Source organism: Natrix helvetica, assembly GCF_964273705.1.
Source record: "Natrix helvetica genome assembly, chromosome: 3".
In the NCBI taxonomy this organism is placed as follows: domain Eukaryota; kingdom Metazoa; phylum Chordata; class Lepidosauria; order Squamata; family Natricidae; genus Natrix; species Natrix helvetica.
Window position 1 is genome coordinate 64,676,954 of NC_138549.1, and position 24,962 is coordinate 64,701,915.

Sequence of the window (24,962 nt, forward strand, 5' to 3'; positions counted from 1 at the left end):
GTTGCTGAATTTTTAAAAATAATAGAAAGCATTCTATTTTCTGCATCAACTTCTCTATAGGAAATGTTGAAACAATATCTTGGAACGTCCTCTGTAACACTAAAATCACAGAGTGCCATAAAATGGGAAAGTTGAGTTGATAAAGTTTATCAAACAGCAGGTTGAGAAGAACAGATGATGCCATAGTTTCAATTAAGGAGAATAATCTTTAATAGGAATTTTTGGTGTGAAAACAGCGGAAACCAGCAGACATCTAACTTCATATTTCTTATGGCTTAATGATTGAAATAAATGTGAGCAAGAGATTCCAACATGCTAACTCTGAAAGATAGAAAAAGATGGAACAACAGGTGCAAATATAGTCATACCTATAATTTTACCAGTCAGATAATGTCTGCGTAGATATTCCCACTCACTTAAGTATATAACAATCACTGGAAAAAAAGCATTATGAGACATGGGATAATCCCATTAAAATCCCTAAACACAAGTAGAAAGATTTAACCACATACTAGATTGTGTGATGCTGAAAAACATTTCCTGTAGCTCAAAGAGCATAACAATGCATTTGAGATGATAAATGATCATCTCAAATTCCTCTTGGTATCTGAGAAAAACATACACAAACAATGCAGGGACATTACTAATAATATTGAGAAATGACATGTTCAATATCGATGAAAGTGATTTGGGAGATAAATTGAAAGCCTTTTCAAGATTGAATCAATAAATAAAGGCTGCTTGATCAATGTCACCCTTCTTTATTACTCATTCACCATCCATGTATGCTGAAGTGTGCAACAATGCACTCTGAAGTTTTTTGGCAATATAACAACACTATCTCCCCAGATAGTGTTAGTAAGCCATTAGTCAGTTGACCATTAGCCCCTGAAGAAATTTTCAGAACACTTAACTGGGAGATGAAGGTATCAACATTGGTGGCAAGAAAGTAAACTCTTCAAGTTTGCAATGACATTGTGAACATCAGGTTCCAAGAGGAAGGCCCCAGGAAATGGGCAAGGATCTCAGAGCTGAGACTGCAGCCATCTTTCTGTTCTATTCTATTCTATTCTATTCTATTCTATTCTATTCTGTTTACATTTCAGAACTATCCACGTCCCTCAAAGAGGGATTTATAGTTTGGTCTAGGCATAGGCCTGTGAGAGATGGGTTGGTTCCACTGATGCTTAAGTAGTAATCTATTGTTTCTGTAAAAAGCTATCATTGAACCCAACCATTTTGAATAATTTTCATTCTGTTTTCAATCTTCCCTTTTTAAGGAAGATTGTAGAAATGGAAGCTGCACTATAGCTACACAGAACCCTAGAGAAAGTGGACCTATTTTAATCACGTTTCAGGCAACACTTGCCTTTTAGGACACCATCCCAGATTGGCTTCAACCCTTCTGGCCTTTTGGAAAGCTTTTAAGAGCTGGCTGTTTTCCTGGGCATGGGAATTGGGAGGTTTCCTTTAGTTGCCTTTTTTTTTTGCTTAGCTTTCACTGCATAAAACCAGTCCTCCAAGAAATGAAAAATGCTGAAGCAGAAGCAGAGTGCCTAGAATAGTAGTATAGTACTACGAGAAATGAGCCATAGCTGTTAAATGTGTAACCTGAAAAAATGAAAAGCACAGACGCTTTGAGTAACACAGCAAATGATGGAAAGGCAAATACTAATCATCAAAGTGGCATAAAAATTAAAGTATAAATTGGTATGCCAGGTTTTACAAATGGAAGACAATTAATGGGTGTGAAAGACTTGTTAGTGGACCTACAACTTTAGATGCTCACAAAGTCGACCGTCTTTGAGTTGTAGTGATGAAAATATAGAAAAACCTTGTACCCAGTTGGTACATTATAGCATTGGCCTGTAGGCATTACAAACGCCAGCTGGTATTGTTGCTTTGGGCAATGAACCTACTTGAATGAAGTAGCAAAGTTCTGGAATGTTTCCCTTTCCAAATGCTGTTCCTCTGCCCTGACTTTTAAAGTTGCCCAGGAGAGAATACAACTTCTCCAAGTGAAGTTAAACAAAATACCCCATAATTACAGAGAAGGTTCAGGGTAGCCTTGTATTCATCTGAATACAATCCTTGACTTACAGCCATTCGTTTAGTGACCATTGGAAGTTACAAAAGTACTGAAAAAAGTGACTTATGACAGCATTTCCAACTTATGACCATTGCCCTGTGGTCACATGATCAAAATTCAGATACTTGGCAACTGCCATGTTTTTATGACAGTTGCAGTGTCCTAGGGTCATGTGACCACCTTTTGCAACCTTCTGACAAACAAATGGGGAAGCCACTTACTAGCCATGCTACTAACTTAACAACTGCAGTGATTCACTTAACAACTGTGGCAAGAAAGGTCGTAAAATGGGGCAAACCTCAGTTAAGAACTGTCTTGCTTAGCAAAGAATATTTTGGACTCAATTGTGGTCATATGTTGAGGACTACCTGAAAGCATGAATTGCCCAGACTGCAGACTTTCAGAAGGCTTTCAAATCTTTGCACCCAAGAAGCCACAGAAAGCATAATTTTGATTATTCAAATAGATAAAATTCCAGTGCTTCATCTGAAAAAAAGAAAGAAAACACAAAGATTTTATGTTTGCTCTTTGGTCATTTAAAAGTTACTTGAAATGTTCAAACAAGGCATTTTAGGTACTTCATTCTCTTGTACTGTAGTTGCAGAACACTTCCACAAGAAAAAGAAAACAGGATGAAGGATAATTGAGAATTCCCTGGGTTTTGGCCTAAGCAAGGAGCACAGGAATGTAGTTTGAACAATTCCCAACTTTAGATACTAAAATATTGGGGCCAGGCTGGCTAAAACAGGCCTGCCACTGCTTGCATTAGGATACAAACAGAATGAATAACAGGAGAGGAATTAAAGAATTGGAGCTGAAATATGATTAAACATTTACAGTAAGTAGATGTGCAAATAAATGCATGATTTATTTTTACTAACTTTTGTTCAGTGATCTCCAAAACGGGAGTTGTATGTTTGTATTTTAATTTACGTAGCCAGAATAGCAGGTCTGTTCAATAATGAAGCTACTTTCTCTCACAATTCTGTAGATATCAGAATAGATTTGGAACCAAGGTCAACACATGCTGGTGGGATGTCGTCTTCCAGCTAATCTTACCATACGAATTCCCACTAATTTTATGTGGCTGTTGTTTTTAATGCTTTATTTTTTTTAAAGTATTGAAACCCGCCATACCTACCAATTTATTTGACATATAATTGTTGACTGGCTCTTCAGCTTTCATTAAATAGAGGTGGGGTTGAGCGGGTGAAGAGTCAGGAAGAATATTCCCTAGTAATGATTGATGTAGAAAGTACTAAGACAATCAAGGCTAAGGGCACAGTTCTTCTATCTCCTGCTGCAATAATGACACACTCACACACATCCTTCATTAGCCTGACTAATGATCTGGAACACACACACACACACACACACACTTTTTTTGTATCTATGCTTTTGAATCAGTTTTTTACTTCGGGCAACTGCTTAGGCAAATCCCTGCAGTTTTCTTGGCAAGATTTCAGAAGTGATTTGCCATTGCTTCCTCCCTATGACTAGAGAGAGGGACTGGCCCAAGGTCACCAGCTGGCTTTGAGTCCCAGGTTCGACTAGAGCTCACCGTCTCCTGGTTTCTAGCCTCAGGACTTAATCACTGACTGGGTCTCCAGATTATATTGCAGGCTTTTATATATCATGCAAATCGGGGGTGAAATGCTATCAGTTCTGACTGGTTCGCTAGAATGGTAGCAAAAAATGCTAAGGTTCGCCTAAACTGGTAGTAAAAAAAAATGTTAGAAAGTGAAAAAAAAGGTTCTGTGACACTCAGCTGATCCACGTGATTGTCGGAACCATTTTTTTTTTATTTTTAAAGCATTTTTTCCTACCTATTCGCCCGAACCGTCAGGAGAAAAATGCTTTAAAAAGTGGGGAAAAGTTGGGCACGCCCACCTGGTCAGATGACCCACCACCACCGAGCCATGCCCACAGAACCGGTAGCAAAAAAAAAAAAAGATTTCACCACTGATGCAAATACACTATTTACTGAAATTATCTTTAAAGCTGGAAAACCCATGTTTCTAGTTGCTTGCAATTTTTCCTAATATATATATGGAATTTTGTCATCAGCTTTTCTAACAGACTTTTCAAAACACAATTCTATTTAATAGATGACTTTTTGCATGCAGCTGTTCTAGTTTAGGATGCATCTTTCTTAAAAGTGCTTTTGTTGGAGGGAAGGGACGTATCTGTGTGTTTGTGCACATGGAAAATGATGACTGCTAACTTACACCATGTTTTGCTGGCTGTTCATCACCACAATGATGAATCTGCTTGCAGACTATACCGTTTTGCTCCCACTAAAAATTGTGGCAGTGGTATTTCCATCCTTATTCTCTATGCCTTAATAGATATTGAAAGATCATCAATATTTGGAGTAGCTCAGTGAGTCTTCATATTTCCTCCATTACTCCATAAATTCATGAGTGGTGGGGGCAGAAAAGGATTTCATGGAGATGGAGAAATCTTGGAGAACGCTTCTTTTGTACTTGGGAAGTGGAAAACTCTTTTTTATCCTCATTCTAAAAATGGCTAAAAAAATTCCTACCCTATTTCTCATGCCTAATTTTTAGATGCTTAGGGGTATGAATCTGTAATTTTTGTGAGGAGTCAGTCTGTCTTGTCTTCTGTTTGTTCCTTGGTTTAATTTAGAGAACTGAAATGTTGGAATTGATTCACAGTCTGCTACCCTGTTCATATTGTCTTTTTAATTAAATCATAGCTCATAAATGAATCTTGATGCAAAGATGTGATCAGATAAAGTTTTTTTAATTGAGAAGTGCATGTTAATCAGTGTATTAGTAACCTTAAGAGAATGAAAACTGCAAATTGAGAAATATAGCAAACAGCCAAATATGTAAAATGAAAAATAGAGTTTTACTTGATTGCAGTGATATAAATATAGTAAAAGACAGGCACAAGGAGTCTATTAGACACTCCCTTATCTCCCATTCCTTATCCTACACCTACAACAAATGTGGTAATGTTGGATAGAGCTATCTGGGTTGCAAAACTGATCTGCTACTAGATGGCAGAAAAAAAATAGTTTTCTGAATCCTTGTGCTCCCACCTCTAGTGGTCCTCCAGTTTTTTGCATGTCAGATGTGGGAGGCCACGTCTGGAGCCATAGGAGAGGAACAATGCACAAACAGAACAAAGACCTATGTTGTCAATGTTGGTTCAAAGACTCTTGTCACCTTAGCAACAACAGATTGGTAGTAGTGACCTCAGAGACCTTAGTGTCTTCCCAACTGATTGCTGCTAGATGACCCTCTTCCTCTTTCTTGTAAAGGAATGAGATGAGAGAGAGAGAAAGTATATTTATTATATCTATCTATATCTATGTATCGATAGATAGATAGATAGATAGATAGATAGATAGATAGATAGATAGATAGATCAATAGATATAGATATATAACCTTTTGTTGCCATTTATTGGTCATCTACATTTTTGCAACCCAGATATGTTTTGCCTTAGAGACAAAGACTTTCAGGAAACAGAATGAGGAGGATTCTTGTGAATGGAGAAGTGCTGTGCAGTCTACTACACATGCTCAGCTATAATCTGAATGGGCAGGTAAAATACATTCCCCTCTCTGAATATGAAGGTTGAACTGGAGTGGGGAAGGTATATTTTAGGTAACTGAGGAAGTAAAAATGGACCCTTCTGCATTTGCATAAAAGTGACCATGCAACACTCTTCTTCCCTTTCTCCCATGTAGTCTCCGTTGCCAGAGCACGGGGAGAAGTTTGCTGGGACTCTTAGTCTTCCCTCTTGGGAGTGGTCTGAATCTTCTACTGCATCCCAAATTGTCTGAAGTCTGTCAGTTCCCCTGGCTTTGAATTCTCACCTCAAGTTTGTAGGATTCAGCCCTCGTAATGTGAAGGAAAATATTTCTATTTAGCATATGGGCTGAAACTTCTGTTCTGGATTTTTCCCCATTTCTTTATTAAATCTATATGCTGCCCAATCTCACTGTCAAATGACTCTGGGCATCATAAAATAACAATATAAAACAATTATAATGTTTAAAACTTTTTAAAAAGTGAGTATTTAGACAGATTTCAGATATTGCTTATTTATTTTTATTTCAACCTGAATGAATAATTACAATTCCATGAAGGATATTGCAATATAAGATTTTCCTTGGGGGGGGGGGGCATTACCTTTTTCTTTGGGGAGTGAGTTGGTGAAGCATAAAATCTGGCTAGATCAAATGGTCTTCTTCTGAAGTATAATTCCAGAGCTCACCTTTCTCTCTGTTTACCTTATTCCTCTAGGCCTTTGACCTACTGGTGGAGCCACGTTCAGTCCCTCCTTTACTGCAGTGAGGCCTCTGTGCTAGGGACATTTGTTGAAGAAAGCCGCAGCTGCATCTGCCCTAATGATCAGCCCTCTTGTCAGGTCACCATCCCTTGTGCTGCAGGAGAAGGGCCAGAATGTGCTGCCTGTGCAGAAGATAACATCACCCAGTGTGGATCCTGCAATTCTGGCTATATCCTCACTTTAGGGTTGTGCCGCCCAGAGGTGGCAGAGTCTCTTGAGCATTACCTAGGGCTAGAAACAGACCTGCAGGACTTGGAGCTGAAATATCTTCTGCAAAAGCGGGACAGCCGCATTGAAGTACAGTCAATTTTCATTAGCAATGATATGCGCCTGGGGACTTGGTTTGACCCTTCCTGGAGGAAGAGGATGCTGGTGACACTGAAAAGCAACAAGTACAAGCCAAATTTGGTCCACCTCATGCTGGCCCTCTCCCTCCAGATCTGCCTCACCAAGAATAGCACCTTGGAGCCAGTCATGGCCATCTACGTCAATCCCTTTGGGGGTAGCCATTCCGAAAGCTGGTTTATGCCTACCAATGAGACTGGCTTCCCTGACTGGGAAAGGACTAATGTAGATGCCTCTGGCCAATGCCAAAACTGGACTCTCACTTTAGGCAGCAAGTGGAAGACCTTTTTTGAAACAGTCCATGTCTATTTGCGGAGCCGCATCAAATCTCTTAACGACAGTTCTAATGAAACCATCTTTTATGAGCCTTTGGAAATGGATCCTTCTAAGAATCTAGGGTATATGAGAATCAATAGCTTACAGGTCTTTGGCTACAGCCTGCCATTTGAGTCTGATGCAATTCGGGACCTTGTCCTTCAGCTAGATTACCCCTATACACAAGGCTCACAGGACTCTGCTATCTTACAACTGATTGAGATCAGGGACCGAGTGAACCGTCTCTCCCCACCGGGGAAAAGCCGCATTGATCTTTTCTCTTGCTTGCTTCGGCATAGGCTCAAACTGGCCAACAATGAAGTGAGTCGGATCCAGTCTACCCTGCAGGCCTTCAATGCCAAGCTGCCAAACCCAGTGGAATATGAGACTGGAAAACTCTGCAGCTAGCCTTAGGAGTGGGTAGGGCTACTCCTGTAACCCTGGAGAGGAAAAGAAACTGCAACAATCAAAGGCCTTACTTTCATGCCAGCCATTAAATTCCACGAGACAGTCAACAACCTGCCTCAGATGATTGCAGGCTTTGTGAACCTTGGAAATAAGTTATGGCACATCAATCTTTGGAATAGTTTACCTAAGAAGAGGCCTCAAGGCAGTGCTGCTGCAAATGTCCTACTCAAACACTGAACAGGTTATCATATTCCCTTTCCTGCTGACTACATCAAGAAACTATGAAGGAACCGGTAGACTGGGAAAAAGAAAGTGACTGAAAGCAGCATGACAGGAATGGCAATAAAGCCTTTTGCTCTCTGTCTGGCAGTTTTGGCTAGCAAGCCCTTCAAAAGATGATGAAGAAGAGTTAGACATGATTCTTGCAGGGGTTTTAAGAAAGCCTAGTTTGAAAACCCTATTTAGTCCTTGCTTTCCTTTATACTGTTTACTTTTGTATTATTTTTATGGGTGTTTCTGACAATGGCATGGGCTTGATATTCTCTACATTCCCTTCTAAAACCACCACCTAAGCACATCTTTCTCAGAAGGTAGCTCCATCTCTGTCAGTTGGAAAAATGCCTTTCAAAGAAAGAAGTTTAGGAATTAAGTTTCAACTGACTCACCAAGTCCCTGCTTCACTTTTTTCATTTGTTTCCTGGAGCCATTACAAGCATTTAACTGGCTAATATCATTTGGGATATGAGAAGTGTGCCTAAATTATCTCTTTTTCTCTCTCCTTACTATGAAACACATCACACTCTTCTGTCCCTTTTAATCACGCGGTTCTTTCATATGTGGTTGATTTCATAGGAAATTACAAAATTTCCATCCAGGAAAAGTGATGCAGAGGCAATTATTCTTAAATATACAGTATATTTGGAACCTGTTTGGTTTGGCAAACAATATACTGTGTCCAAATATATTAATAATATGTATTGTTTCCAAATATATATATATAAGCGAGGTCTCACTCGCCATCTTCAGGCTGGGTTTTGGGCTGAAGATGGCGAGTGAAACCTCACTGAAACGTTGCCAAGACAATCTCAATCTTACACGGGAAAAGACCCAAATACTCTTTCCAAATACATATTTGGAAATTGTTGTTAAATTCAGTATATATTTGGAAATATATATATTTAGAAATTTACTTATGTATTTGTTTAAAATGATTGGCTTTTTAAAAAGCATTTGATTTTTGCAATTTAAAAACAAATTGGAATGGAACATTCCATTTCGTTGTGTATACTGCTGCACACATCTTAGCCAAATGTATGTTTTATCATATTTTATGATGTGGGGGGGAGAGAGATTCTCATACCCTCTCCCCTTCTCTCTCTCCCTCGCACTCCTTCCCTCCCTCCCTCCCTCCTCTCTGTCTTGAAGAAAAAAGGAAAGCAGTAAACAATCAAAATAATTTACATTATATCTTCAATAGTCTGCAATTTGTGCAATGTGTGAATGTGTTCTCCATTCGTAAATGCAAGGAAGAAGACCTTTGAATCCAGCTAAATTTACTTCAGCAATAACTTCAGTGATTAAACTCCCCATTTGTGTACTTAATTTCTCCTGAATGTGCAAAGCAGACACGACAGAAGTGAAGTTATTGCTGCAATAAACCACTGTTGTTGGAGAGTGTGAACATGTCCCTACTGAGGTCAGGAAATTGAAAGACAGTTTTGTGAACAGAATGAAAGATGCTGAGAAGGAATTCAGATAAATACATTTTTCTTGTGTAAACCCCTGTCCCTCTCTTTCTTCAATTTCTGTGGTACTAATTAATAGGGCAGTTGACTTCTCCATAGCCACCCAACAATCTTGTACCAAATCAAGGGTGTTATTGTTTGAGGCACCTGCCCTATTTCAATGGTATTACACATCCTAGAGGTAAGCACATATCAGGGTCATTAATTGTAGGATTTAATTATCCAGGGTTGGGCACTGAAACTGTGGTGAAAGGCTCCTCTCATTTTCTTCTCACCATTCACAAAGGGGTTGCAATTTCTGCTTTACTTTCACCCTGTTCCCTTGCCAGTTGTAATAATCTGGCTTCCTTTGGACAGTTTGGCTGATTTGCTTCTAATCAACGGTGATGTTCACTTGACCTATACTCAGTATGCTCCCCAATACTGGACTCATTACAACCATATTGACTCCTCCTGCTTAATGCCCTTCCTTTTATCCCTGATACCTTTTCTCAAGAGAATAATGTGCCAAATGAAAACAGAAAAATCTGATCGCTGCTGCAGTGATGCCATCTCATTCTTGTTTCCCTGCCTCCCTCCCCACCCCTACACATACACACACTTCCTAGGATCTTTGGGATAGCTGATCCTTTGCAATCACAGAAATATTGCTGATTCAAAGTCCAGAGCCTGGATACTTCTAGATAAAACTTTTCTTATCCAATTGTCCTGCTTCATTCCTAAAATATGACAAAGGAGCCCAGAATACTGTATTATTATGTCCCTTTTGTAACACACACACATGGCCATTTTTCCATTGGGTTTTCTTGCATCTTTTTTCTAATAAAAACAACAAGGAGGGGAAAACAAAAATAGCTGCAGGAAGTCTTTTGATTGGTAGCACTAAGAGCTGCCTGTCTATCAGCATCAATAGCATACTCCGAATATCAGCTAGAAAAGGTAAGCAAGAAAAAAAAGGGCTAGCTGCTTGCATGCCTCACCTGTAATTTTCCCAGCAGTGCCAGCAGACTGTCTTGGAACACAAGCTGTCCTAATGTTGTGATACTTGGAACATAACTTAATGTGATGAGCTGCTCTTCCTGATCCTAGTCTGCCTAAATATCACACTATGCAGCATTAGGCAGATTTGAAACCAAGCTTCTTCTCAGATCAGTTTGCTTGCTGTAACATTATACCACTCCTTCTTTGATCTGAAATTTGAGATTTTTGAGAGATGCTGAAATTAACAGTTAAGTTGCCCTCTTGAAGGATGTTAAGAGTTTCTAAACATTTTATCGAAAAGGGTACCTATAATTTTGCTGTAAATCCCAGCAATTCCCCCCTCTGTTTCACATCTGCTACCAAGTTTGCATGCCAAGAACAACCCGTTAGCGTGACTCTGCCAGGTAGCTGCACACTCGAGTTACATTCTTGTAATACATACTTAGTGCTTGTTCCAGCTGCACCCCAGGAGAACTCACCTGCCTGCCATGAAATTGAATACACAACACTGTGCTCAGCTACACTTGGGGAAAAAGTCGCAAGTATGATGCTGATAGAATATGCTTTAGTTAACAATCCAGTAGAATCATACGGAATCTAGGAGAATAACACAGCCAATACATTTTCTTTAGTACATAAATCTTCATAATTAAAGCTCAGTTGGCAGCTGCTTTGCCTTTCCTTGGAAAACTCTAATATAAAGGATTGGACAGCCTCTTTTAATAACTTCCTTGCTCTGCTGATCTTTTAGATTAGAGATACTGAAGTGACAATCTATGGGATTCTTGCATTCCCATCTCAAAGCAGCCTGGCTTTCTACCACCTGTTTCATCTTGAAAGCACAAAGCACCCTTCTAAGCAGGAAGCTGCGAGGTTATCACCAAGCCTTTCTTGCCAGACAGCATAAGCACTTCTAGGTACTGAAATCATTGTTTCCAGGAAACATGGCAAGAGGAAATAAATACCATGGCAGCTGAGTAACTTGACTGGACCCCAGTGACAACACAGAGAGTGTTTTCCTGTGTGAATTAGGTAGCAGTAGTCATGACCTCAGAACTGCAAGGTGTAATTAGCCAGCAACTGGTCTTTACTTGAAAGGTTCAGGCAGAAATTTAGATTGTGCCCTACCATCCAATTCTGGGCAGAGAACGAGGAGAAATTGTCAGAAGACCAGCCATATCAAACCTCATATACCTAGGGCAGGATGGGTCAAATGAACCCATCTAAAAGCTTTCAGGTCAGGTCTGCAAAGATCTATCTGCCTGCAAGGACAATCTGATAATAGACAAAAAATATGTTTTGGATGGTCTCACAAGCACAGCTATGTTTCAGAAACAAAGACTGAATAATCTATGTAAATCTGTATTTTGGGATGTCCTTTCTGTCTCATATTAAATCTTAAGGTTGTTTATGGGTAGCTGTTTGTGGTTTCTGCTCCACTGAAACAGGACTTGGATTTGAGTTCTGTTAATATTTATGCCATATTTATTTTAATCAGAGTTAATAAGCAGCTTGATAATATGTAGTCCTAACAATCATTCATTTAATACTACTTGAAGCTACAACAACACTGGAAAAAAAGGACTTACAACTGGTTCTCACAGTTATGACAGTTGCAGCACGCCAATAGTCACATGGTCAAAATTCAGATGCTTTGCAACCAATATATATTTACAGCATGGCAGGAACATGTGAATGCCATTTGCAACTTCCCAACTGGCTTCCAACAAGCAAAGTCAATGAGACCAGCCAAATTTGCTTAACAAGCATGTTTTTCATTTAACATCTTCAGTGATTTAATTAACCACTGTGGCAAAAAGGTCATAATATTGGGTGCAACCCACTTAACAACTGCCTTGCTTAGCAAATGAAATTCTGGTCCCAATTGTGGGCATAAGTCAAAGATTACCTGTACATAAAGCCTAAGACAACTCACCGCAGGCAACTCACCACAGCCAACTTGCCATAGAACAACTTACCAAGACTCTTACCGGGACAAGAGTTACACTAATATCCTGGAATACAATCTTTAAAGGATGCCAAAGGAGGGACAAAATGAAATGTGAATGACAAAAATTAAAACATTTTTTTAAATTATTTTAAATAATTAAACTGAATTATTGAATTGTCCCACAGCGAGTTGTCCTATGGCAAATTGGCCATGGCGAGTTGACCATGGTGAGTTGGCTGAGGCGAGTTGTCTCATTCTGCTGTAGATATAACACTAAATAAAATTAATATGTTGTAACATATCTATGATAAGCCATCACAAAACAGATGTGGTGACTTAGCTGTAAGGTGCTGGATTCAAAAGTCCAAAATGTTTCATTCAAAATCAGGAAAAGAAGCCTTCAAATCCTCTTTTTAGAAAGACCAAGAGGGTTTGCCTTGTGAAGTTGTCCTTCAACTGGAAATGAGTTGTTCAGAATGCAACAGTCATTCTCTTTCATTGAAGACAAAACTCCCTTCAGGAAATATCAGTAGCAAGAGCTTTCATCAAGTTGTAATCATTTCTTTTGTGATGGGAAAGCTCCGTACTAGAACCTGCCAAGGGTTGTGGCCATTCTGTTTTTGCCAAACTCTGTGAATACAAATAGCACCGAACAAGTTTTTGAGAGACAGAGAAATTGACCTGAAGCAGAAATTCAAGGGCTGATACAAGTACTCCGTTGTCCTTAGATGAGTTATGGAAATGATGAAATGAAAATTATGAGTGTTGTGAGTAATATAATTTAGAGGACATACGGTACAATCTACAAAGTGAAGTAAAGATCACAAATGACAAAGATCAAGTTTCTACAAGAGATGACATTAATTAGATGTGAATTCCCATGAATTCAATTTTGAATATGTTCGGTATGAATTATAGCCCCCTTCCATTGGAGTTTAAAATTCACTTATAATTGTCATCCTCTGTACCTGATAGAAATTACTACAGCTGATTTTTTTCTCCCAGAGAGACATTTTTGTATTCCATAGTGACCCTCGGGTCGATAATGTAGTCAATTTTGTTCTTTCTTCATTTTTAATGTTTCACTGTAATTTTCTATAGTACCTCTATAGTAAAAATGCTTAATTTTAACTGCTTATATTTTATCTTATATTACAACAATTGAACATTGTACCAGCCATTTCATTGAGCAAAGCTGGATCTTGAACTGACACCTTCATGTATGATTGCAAGAACACATACAGTATTCTTCTTCTTGGTGAAAGAGAATCAGTGACGTGCGGTGAGGTTTATGGCTGGTGAGGCTGGTGACGTCATCAGGAAGGTGGGGAATGGGACCACATGTGCAGGAGGCTGAGGCAGCCTCAGCCTCCTGCACACATGGTACCATTCCCCGCCTTCCTGAGTCAACATGAAGGGGACCGTGGAGCGCGCTCCGCCGTCCCCTTCATGTTGACTCAGGAAGGCAGGGAATCGGACCACGTGTGCCTTTTCCCTTTTCCCTTTTTTTCTTTTCATGATGAGAGCGGTGAGGCTCGGCCTCCCCTGCCTCCCCTGACCGCACGTCCATGAAGAGAATAATATTGAGCCTACACACAATGCCCTTTATTGCTTTGGTGTTGGTTTCAAAACAAAATCAAGATCTGGTTTAGGAAATACAGAATATTCTTTTTGAAAAAACAGTGAACTAATATGTTTTCCCAAGTTTCCATCTTAAAATCTAATGCTATCACTAAGGAAAAAATATTTTTGGGTTCTAGCTAAATTAATACATTGGCTGCTACATAGGTCAATTATTGAGAAATTGCCTTGTTCACAACATAATGTGTGAACCTTGCCACTACACATTTTAAGCTCCTTCTGCACAACAGACATGCTTGTTGGAAGATAAGGATTGTATTCTAATATATCCATAACAGGTCAAAGGAAGGTTGTTTATACTCATTAGTCCACAAGCAAGTATCTAAAGGAGCCAGGTAGATAAGAAGAAAATTATTCATTAATACCTATTCCTGAGCAGTGCAGAGGAAAGATTGGTTATTTATTTTCATTCTACATTCTGATTATTTTCTCTATGGAAAAGAAATTGAAGCCAATGGATACATTCCTCATGTCACACTTTCCTGACTCTGTTTTCACCTGTGGTTCTGTGTGTGTGTGTGTGTGTGTGTGTGTGTGTCTGTGTGTGTGTGTTTGTAGATTTTCACGGGTGTAGGTATGCTGGTCTCGTTGTATTTGGGTCTTTTCCCCTGTAAGATTGAGATTGTCTTGGCAACATAAAAGAAGCCTTGACAGCTATCCAGAACAAATACAACCCCCCTAAACACATCCTGGACCTGACCAACCACTGCCTAACCAACACATACTTCATCCATAATGGAAAAAGATACAAACAGATAGAAGCAGCACCCATGGGATCACCCCTCTCACCTGTCACCACAAAGTTATACATGGAACATTTTGAAACCAATGCCTTAGATAAATCTGAACACAAACCCAAACTCTGGCTTAGATATGTAGATGACACTTTTGTAATTTGGCCACATGGGAAAGAAAAAGTGGACAACTTCCTCACACATCTCAACAGCCTACACACCAAAATACAATTCATTATGGAAATAGAAGCTAACAACCAACTTCCCTTTCTGGATGTCCTAATCTACAAAAAACCCAATGGCTCCCTAGGACACACCACCTACCAGAAAAAAACACACACCAACCTCTACTTAAACCCACAATCCCACCACCACCTGCACAGATCAACTCTGTAGCCAAGACCCTCATCTCTAGAATCAAATGCCTAGCCGACAAAGACCACCTGAAAATTGAATTACACACTCTCACAAATGTATTAATCTCCAATGGATTCCAAAGAAAAACAATTACCAACCTAATCCAAAGGGAGACTCCCCCCAAGAACTGAGACACAGAACAGGACAAGAGCATTGCCCTCCTCCCTTACATCAAAGGCACCACAGATAAAATCAGCAAAATTCTCCACAAGCACAATATCAAGACAGCCTTCAACACTAACCAAAAATAGCCAACATCTTAAGAAACCCCAAAGACAAAATCCAGCTAGAAAACCAAGGAGTCTACAAAATACCATGCAAAATCTGCCCTGCAACATTCATAGGACAAACTAATAGGAGAATAAATGCACGGATCGCAGAACACAAGAATGCAGTAAGAAAAAAAAGAAAAAACTTCCTCCCTTATCCAGCACCTTAAAGCTACAGGGCATGAAATTAATTTTGAAGGAACCAGGTTAATCTCCAAAACTGAACACTTCAACAAGAGAATAATTATAGAAGCTATTGAAATAAACACCCCACAACATGAATAAACGTGACGATACCTCCCACCTACCAGACATCTGGAAACCAGCCCTAGTCAACAAACGAGCCCCACCCACCACCCAGGCTGTTACAACACAAAACAACAACGGACACACAGCCAGCATCAATCAGCACCAATCTACCAATCATGATACAACTACACAGCCAATCAATCCACTTATTGAAACAAAGCCAGCACTCCACACCCACCCACCAAGATTTATAGAAAGATGGCAGCTCCGACCATGCTTTACTCACACAAACATGAAGCCAAAAACACCAGCCTGAAGATGGCGAGTGAGACTCCACTGAAACATTGCCAAGACAATCTAAATCTTACACGGGAAAAAAACCGAATACAACAAGACCAGTAAGATTGAGATTGTCTTGGCAATGTTTCGGTGAGGTGTCACTCGCCATCTTCAGGCTGGGTTTTGGACTTTGATATATATATTTTCTAGGAGCACTTTCTCACAATACTGTTGAAAGGCTTGCCATTTAGTGAGCCAACAGAAAATTAACCCAGCACATTTTTGTTCTTTCCTATTGAATCTGCTCTGTCTTGCAGTTAGAGGACAATGTCCTCATTAAAGGCTCTCATCTCCTCACTTTCTGAATGTCACCAAGTGGAGAAACCCTCCAATAAGCATGGGACTGATGAAATTGAATAGCAGACAACCTAAAAACAGATGGCAGATATGGGAACAGGGCCAATCCTCTGCAATTTCATAATACACAACCTACTTCCACTGGTCAGCTGCTATTCTAGCTGATTTTGAACATGGGTTTAGTGCTATGCTAGAAAAATGGCAAACCTGTGTTCTTTCTAGTTGTTGAAATTATAATTCCCAGAATTCATCACTATTGACCATGCTGGAATTCAACAGTTTCTGATAAGAGCAGGAATTTAACAACATTTTGGAGATCCAAATATTTAATCATAAACTTTGGCTACTCACTGTTGCATTTTCCCTGCTGGACTTTTCTATCAAAGCAAACTGCTTTTCATTTTATGCACTAGAGAGTTCAGAGTAGCTTTTCTCAAGAAATGAAAGTTTTGTGATCAAACCACTCAATCCAATTAATTGTTTTTACATTGGCTTTCCTCTTCCCTCCTCCAATAAAATTAGACCACTTTATGAAGCTCAGCAATGCCTATATTTATATAAAATAATTTTCAAAATGCTACCACATGTTAACATTTTATAATTAAGCCATTTTTGTTTTGCTTAAAGAGCACTGAATTTTACATCTGTATAAATTGTGCCAACTGAACATCTTAACAAAATCTCTCTCTTTCTCTCTCTCTCTCTCTCCCCCCCCCCCCATTTTACAGAGAGGCAAGGAGCTCAACATTAACTGAAATTTAGTTCACATTCATGAGAAATCTCAATACGATAGCCTTCTCTCTCCCACAGGTTCAGAAAACATTGGCTATATATTTATAATGTTTGTAGATAATATAAAGACTGGACAGTCAGAATTTTTGTGGCATAGTATATTCATTTGTTTTGCCTTGTTTCAGCATTACTGCATGCGCAGCTTGTCAATATTTTTAGGAGAGGAAAGATACGTATCACTATTACGATGGTAGCTCAATGACTATTTCACCCCACCATCAATTTCACCCTCAATCCTGGTGAAATAGTAAGGGAGAGCTGCAAGAGTTCTAATTTCATCCAACCTCAAAACATTGAGAATCTCAAAACAAGAAAACAGCCTTTTCTCCCTTTTATGCTGCATTCAGGGTTGCTTGGATGCTTTCTAAAACAAACCATCCTGGCTGCTACTGGTATGAACATGAGGAATGACAAAATGACACTACATCCTGCTCCTGTTCGCTGCATCATTAAAGACCTGTACCATTCTAAAGATCAATGAAGTGCTGGTGGAGAGCAGAGTGGGGGCACCACTGGGACGATGGTTTCCTGCATATAAGAAAGCATCTTTCCTCTGAGCTCTGCAGAACTTTAATACTGCAAGCTGGAACTAGACCTCTTCTGAGTTCTGATGTATTTAGAAGTAAAAGGGCACAGTTATTCAATTGCAACTAGTATGTGATATACTGGATATACAATGCTGATGCACTGTAAAGACCCCTCTATGATGTTGCTGCTAGAGACAATGAGTACAATACACAATTAGAATGAAGGAGTCCCAAGAAAAATACTGTTTTTATATATTTTGTGGGGAAAAGGCTACTAAAGTAGGTAAAATATATTTAAAACATTCATCTAAAATCAGGAGGACTAGGGATTGCATGTACAGGAAAAGGAAAATGTATTTTCTGCATTTACATTACTATTTGTAAACATCCATAAAATCATAGTACTTGGGGGACCTTCGCTATCCTGGTATTCTTCATCCCCAATTGGGAAGCCTACTTTAGTCAAACTGAAAGGATCTGACTTATCATCTGCTATTTCCTCTCTTCTGTTGCACACTCATGGAGTACTGGTACTGGCACAAGAGCAATTTGTTGGAAAATGAGTGTGCAACATGTTTGCATTTTATTGGCTGTGTTTTGGACCCAGAATATATAAAAGTGGCAGATTGAGCATTTCCTATAACTGTCAGGAAAAGGTTGAGTTGAACAAAACATCATAACAGATGAACTATAAAAAGTGAAAGCTTAATGGCTCTTTATACTGAAAAGTAGTTAAATCATGACATATATATCTTTAATTATCCTTATTCTATGGAAGAGTAGAAGGGCTGATCTGTATACAGAAACAGGATAATTATAACCAAGCAGCCGTAGAATCTTGGAGTTATTACAAAATAAACATTGGTTCATTGGTTTACAGTCCAAGACCAAGTCAAACTATTTAAAAATACCACATATCATTAATACCTGCATAACTAATTATACAGAGTACATACATATATGAAAGAAAGAGACTGTACAAAGTTAAGGTATTATTAAAGAGACCAAATGATTTCTGTAAGCTAAACTAAAAATAACAATTTTGCTGCTGCCTTTAAAACATCTGGAAGTTAGTCATTTAATAGTTTACCAGACTAAAGAGTAGATGTATCAGCTCCAAACTTTTTCTCCAGTAAGAAACAGGGAAGAGAGAGGAACTCTGTCACTTTTCCTGGAGCTATCATCTATCAAAGAAGGTGATTAAATTTCCACCAAACATTTAGAAAAACTGATTAATTTGTGCTTAAAGCAATTTCTTAATACTGCAAAAATGCTATCTTTTCTGCATATATCTTCAATTGTAGGAAGGTGATGGTGACATCATGATAGCAATAGCACTTAGACTTATATACTGCTTTACAGTGCTTTACAGCCCTCTCTAAGCAGTTTACAGAGTCAGCATTTCCCCCCAACAATTCAGGTCCTCATATTACTGACCTCGGAAGGATGGAAGGCTGAGTGAATCTTGACCTGGGCAGGATCAAACTGGTCAAACAGTGGACAGAATTAGCCTGCAATACTGCATTTTCCTGGGTGCTGCTCTGAAGTGTCCAAGCATGGGTTAAATACAGCCAATCTGCCCAGAACTGAATTGAAACTTTAACCCACGCCTCTGGAGCTGACTAATCCTCAGATTTTTTCAATTCAGCTAGCCCAGTGGACGCGGTTCCAGTTTCTCTTCATTCCTAAGTGATTGCTTGGACTCTCTATTTTTCTACTTTACTACAAAATTTATCTTCTTCTTCCTGATTATTGGAGCAGGCTTGGTGAGTTTTCCTTTTACCCCAGTTCCCTGGTTCTCACGCTTGGGCACCGTGAGGCTGCAGGCTGCTGTTGGGGAAGGTGCATGGGTCGGAGAGCTGACGCCAGTGTGATCACAGTGATCCTGCTGCGATCGTAACTCCACTGGGACATCCGTTGCTGCTGATTGTGCTTCTGAGTGAGCCGGCTGTTGGTGCGGAGCCTCAGAGCACTCTGGTGTATGTGAGTGGCCATTTTAAGTGGGTCGCATGTGGTGGTGGCCATTTTGAGAGGGTCACACATTGCGGTGGCCATTTTGAGAGGGTCAAAGTTTTGGCCGCCATTTTGTTGACCTACTTTTGCCGCGAAAAGCAGCTACAGCCACCTGATTGCCTGTCTCTTGCAGGTCACCGCTAGAAGCCTTCCTGTCCTGAATTCCGGCAGGCTCCCCAACTCACAGCTCCACTATTACAGTAGAGAGCAGCAGCAGAGGTTTGTGTCCATGACAATGTGGTCGCGCCCCACATTAATTGACCTGCATGGGTGCTGGGAGCTTGGAGCTCGCACTATTCTCCTTCACCAATCAAAGGACTGCTGAGCTTCGCTTGCCCCTGCCTTCAGTGCCTCTGCATCAGAGCACTAAGGCCAGTTTCATCTGAGGTGGTGAGTGGGGGAAAGTTACCTTCCAGGCCTTACATCTCCACATTCAATCATGTCAGAAAGGGCCCCTGAGGAGCAACAGATTGGTCCCTCCACCATCAGGCCCTCCACCAGACAGGCTGGCAAGGCAGCCAGGGAAGCCATCAGAGCAAGCAAGCCTTACTGTAGGCAGGGGACTAAGCAGACTTCAGGCCTAGACAGAGATGCCATCAGATGCCAAAAGGCTTTAGAAAAGCAGTTTTCTAGGACTCAACTACAGGCCCAGCCTTCCGGGCCTGTTTCCCCTGGGGATCACTCGCCCGGGATTCAGCCTGGTCAGGATCCTCCGATGTTGGAGAGTGAGGATGAAGGCCAGGAATTCTCCTCTGCAAATTCCATTGCAATGGCAGGCTCCCCTGGGCCTTCTATGGCCAATCAAACAGACCTATTTGCATGTCCTTCTGATCCTGAAGAGGAGCCGGTCACAGTGGGGGCCCTTGTACCCCAACAACCGGCCATTCAGCCCCCACCCAGAGCTCACCTCTTGGAAGATAGGGGACCCAATCTTTCCACAGAAATGCAGGATGTCATTGCCAGGGCCATTTCCCAAGGGATAGAGGCTGGCATGTTGCAATGGGCCAAGAGCCTGCACAAATCCCACCCACCCCCAACAAGATGTTGCTCAGGCCCAGCTCCCTCAGTCATCATACTCATCTTTGGCCAGTGAGGACTCTGACTGGGAGGAAGACCTCGGTCCAGGGCTAGAACCAGAATTCTCTGGGGATGAGGCTGCTGTTCCCGACAAGCCAACCTTTTCTGGCTTATTCAAGTATGCTCATTTCAAGACTATTTTGAACAAGGCTAGAGCCTCGACCCGCTTGGGTACCAGCACCCCGGCTCCGGCTGCTCTTGCACTGGAGGACCTCAGTGAGGGACTCTTTGAGGAGCCAGAACCTACTCAGGAAATTGTGCCAGTTCCAAAATTATCTCTTAATGTAGTGCAAAAGCAGTGGGCGCAGCCAGGCACCCTTGCTACCCCTAATGGTAATGACAAGGAATTGTACATGGTTGATCCAAGTCTAGAAGACTTACTGAAATTCCTCCCATGGACATGCCTGTGGCGACACTAACTTCCAATTCAGTTCAGTGAACTATTAGAAGGGCTCAAGGTGGAGGACAAAAGAGCAAAGAACGCTTGCTAGAAGACTCATCAGGCGGCGGCTTGGGCCATTAAAACTTCCCCTTCTGCTTCCTTTCTGTCCAGGGCGGCACTACTCTGGCTGAGACAGATAGTCAAAGTAGACATACCTAAGTTGACATTATCATTTTTCTTAGCCTTTCTAGTATTCTGTCGTTTTTCATTTTTACAGAATCTAGCTATATGCCCCTTTGCCCCACAAGAAAAACATTTTCTAACAGTATAGGCAGTTGAAGGTGACTCTTCATGTTGTGGTGGTTTCTCTCTCAGTTGCTCTCTTTCCAACCTTCTTCTGGACTCTTCCAACAGTCATGCAGTTATGTCAGTCAATGTTAGTTCATTTCGGGTTAGGACCTCGAGGGACGATACAAAATCATCATAACTCTCATCCAGTGATGACAGAATAATGTAAATTTGATGTAACTCTGAGAAAACAAGTTCTTTTTCATGTAGCTCTTGAAAAACTCCTTTCATAAAGTTTAAATGAGCTAACATATCTCCTCCCTTCAGAAGACGTGCCCTAAACAGTTTGCAGGTAAGATGTATATGTGCACCTACAGTGTCACGTATATATATCTTCTTCAAATTCTCCCAACATCTTGCTGCAGAATTCTCCCCACGAATATGAACTAACTGTTGGTCAGTCAACGTTTGACCAATTATACACAATGCTTGTTCATTGCATCTTTAAAACTCTGCTATCTTCTTGGCATCATCCTCGTCATCTGGATTCCAAGAAATCACGTCCGGTGGATTCTGCACAGCATCCCACAATCCCTCAGTATGCAGAAGTAAGCTGCACTTCATTGACCAGGAAACATAGTTTGTTCCATCCAACCGGGTTATCAGTGATAAATTTGCTGATGGTGCGTGTGCCATCTTCTCCATAATAGTAAGCACTTACAAACTAAACAGCTATCTGTATACGGTATTGCGTACCAACACCAACTCTCTTTTTAGCTATGTCTTGTACACTCTGGGTACACAGGATACACTGGGCCCATAACCAGTGTTAAGTAATTAAGCTCCCCGTTAGAAGAGTGAGTATGCAGAGAAGCGTAGTGAGAGTGATATGGAATAACACGCACAAACCAGCATACAGAGACACTGAATAGTATAAAAATATAGTAGTTTACTATGTAGAAATATAGAAGTATTCAGAGTCCGGTTAACAGTCCAAGTCATACAGTAATTCAGTTATCAAAATAGTCAGTCTAGCACACAAAGTAGCTAACAGGAACAAACCACAATACCTCAATATACACCAACCATCTTCTAACAAAACAGAGAGAGAGATCTAACAATCATTCTGGCTGCCTCTTATGGCTGCTTGAGGTAACAAGCCAATTACATCTGTTAAGCATTTAAAGTAACAGTAACATTTGTAACAATCATAGCTTAAATACATTGCCAAGCCAAGCCTAGGGTTACATCCCTAACAAGAGGGACCTCATAAGTAGGGGTATTCTTTCCACCAAGGTCATTCACACCATTCAGTCATCCACACGGCCTTCTACAAGCAGAATATACGACGCCACATGGAAGTCCTTCGACAGCTGGTGCAGAGAGCATGATACTGTGGTGACTATGGCTACGATTTCTCAGATCTTAGACTTTTTGCAAAATGGACTTGACCAAGGCCTGGCCCCTAACACTCTCAGATAACAGGTGGCATTGTCCACGATCTTGATAGTAGATGAGCATTGTTCCCTTGGTCGTCATCCCATCATCAATAGTTTTCTACGGGGTGCAACCAACCTGAGGCCTCTGGTCGTTCACAGGTACCCCTCATGGGATCTCAATGTGGCGTTACGGGATCTCATTGGCCCGCCCTTTGAACCTCTCTGATCGGCCAGCCTCAAACATCTGACATTTCAGATAGCCTTTTTGGTTGCCATCACATGGGCACCATGAATTTCTGAATTGGCAGCACTGTCAATTCGTGAGGACTTATGCTTGATACAACCTGACAGAGTAATCCTCCATTTGGACCCGGCATGTATACCCAAGATCAGCTCTTGGTTTCATGGGCCCAGGAGGTCATAATTCCGGATTTTTGTCTGAACCCCAAACATCCCAAAGAGAAAAAGTGGCACTTGCTCGATGTCCGTAGAGCATTACGTAAGTACATCAAACGTATGGCTGCCTTCCATCACTCTGAATCACTTTTTGTCTCATTTCAACCTGCATCCCAGGCTGCAAAGTTTCTTCTCAGACCATCGGACATTGGCTATGGGTCTGTATTACCACAGCTCACGTTCTTCAATCTATTCTTTTTTTTGAAATTTTTTTATTATTTTAATTAAACAAAAACGCAAAAAAACATTCTTCGTTACATCTTGTAGAAAGCATGACGATTGGTTACAAATAAATTTCGTGTGTTACTATACATCCTTCATATTTTTAATTTACATTTTAAAATCGAAGATCTTTATGTATTTTACCATCAATGTACCATCATTCTCATTTAGCTATAATTATTTAAACATGCTTTTATCTAGAATCATTTGTATTTAAACATACAACCACCTACTGGCATTCATTAGCTATTCCTATAAACCTCCAGTAATTACCCTTTTATAGCATATTCCCTTTTTTCCCCACTCACTATTTAAGGCTTATATCTAATTGCTTTTACCAATGCCAAGACATATAAAAATCATTAAACATTATCCATTAACATTTCCTTATTGTTATTATAGTTATCTAAAGAAAAAAAATGACTTTTTTTGTCATTTATATCACATCTCCTCCCCTCCGACCCAAGAAAAATTACATCTTTATAATAAAGTCTAAACAAAAGTTTGTTAGTAAAGTTTATAAGTGCCCAAGAAAAATTACATCTTTATAATAAAATCTAAACAAAAATATATTAGTGAAATTAATAAATCTTTTCCCCAGGTCCCAATTTACAGTTTATATCCAAATTATTTTCACTAATTGAGATTATTATTTCATTATTATTATCATAATGAGTTATTAATTAACAAATAAACATTTTAAAGAAAACATTCTAAAAGTGTCTAAGAAATCCTACTTATTAATCATCAAAGGTTAACTAAGTTTTGAGTTATCAACCTTCATCTTTCCAGTAACAAAACTGTCTTATCTCTTTAGCCAGTTGTTGTGTCAATTCTCTTATAAACTTCTTTATAAAGTTTTAAAAAACTTCTCTCCACACTTTTTTGCTTGAAAGATCTCTCATATAGTCTTGTTGCCCTTGAACTGGTATTAAAATTAACATGTCTTTGATTATCAGATATCTTTCTAAAGCTGTATCCCTTCCTATAAAGCCTCTGGAGCCTGGAGAGGGCGAAAAAGGGTGAACTCAGCTGGCCAAGACATATAAAAATCATTAAACATTATCCATTAACATTTCCTTATTGTTATTATAGTTATCTAAAGAAAAAAAATGACTTTTTTTGTCATTTATATCACATCTCCTCCCCTCCGACCCAAGAAAAATTACATCTTTATAATAAAGTCTAAACAAAAGTTTGTTAGTAAAGTTTATAAGTGCCCAAGAAAAATTACATCTTTATAATAAAATCTAAACAAAAATATATTAGTGAAATTAATAAATCTTTTCCCCAGGTCCCAATTTACAGTTTATATCCAAATTATTTTCACTAATTGAGATTATTATTTCATTATTATTATCATAATGAGTTATTAATTAACAAATAAACATTTTAAAGAAAACATTCTAAAAGTGTCTAAGAAATCCTACTTATTAATCACCAAAGGTTAACTAAGTTTTGAGTTATCAACCTTCATCTTTCCAGTAACAAAACTGTCTTATCTCTTTAGCCAGTTGTTGTGTCAATTCTCTTATAAACTTCTTTATAAAGTTTTAAAAAACTTCTCTCCACACTTTTTTGCTTGAAAGATCTCTCATATAGTCTTGTTGCCCTTGAACTGGTATTAAAATTAACATGTCTTTGATTATCAGATATCTTT

At 39.6% G+C, this 24,962-nt stretch overlaps 1 protein-coding gene across 2 annotated transcripts in view; it reads left to right on the forward strand.

Annotated features, from left to right (window-relative positions):
* Window positions 1–24,962, forward strand: part of BRINP2 (BMP/retinoic acid inducible neural specific 2) — a 179,311-nt gene that overhangs the window by 133,281 nt on the left and 21,068 nt on the right. Inside the window, exon 8 of one of the 2 annotated variants that reach the window (XR_014175046.1) lies at window positions 6,370–8,489. Coding sequence is in view for 1 of the 2 variants with exons in the window: in XM_081948966.1 (XP_081805092.1) it covers window positions 6,370–7,483 (1,114 nt within the window). In the remaining variant the exon portion in view is untranslated. Of the gene's footprint in view, window positions 1–6,369; window positions 8,556–24,962 lie in introns of those variants that run through there. The other variant, XM_081948966.1, reaches the window with a different exon arrangement.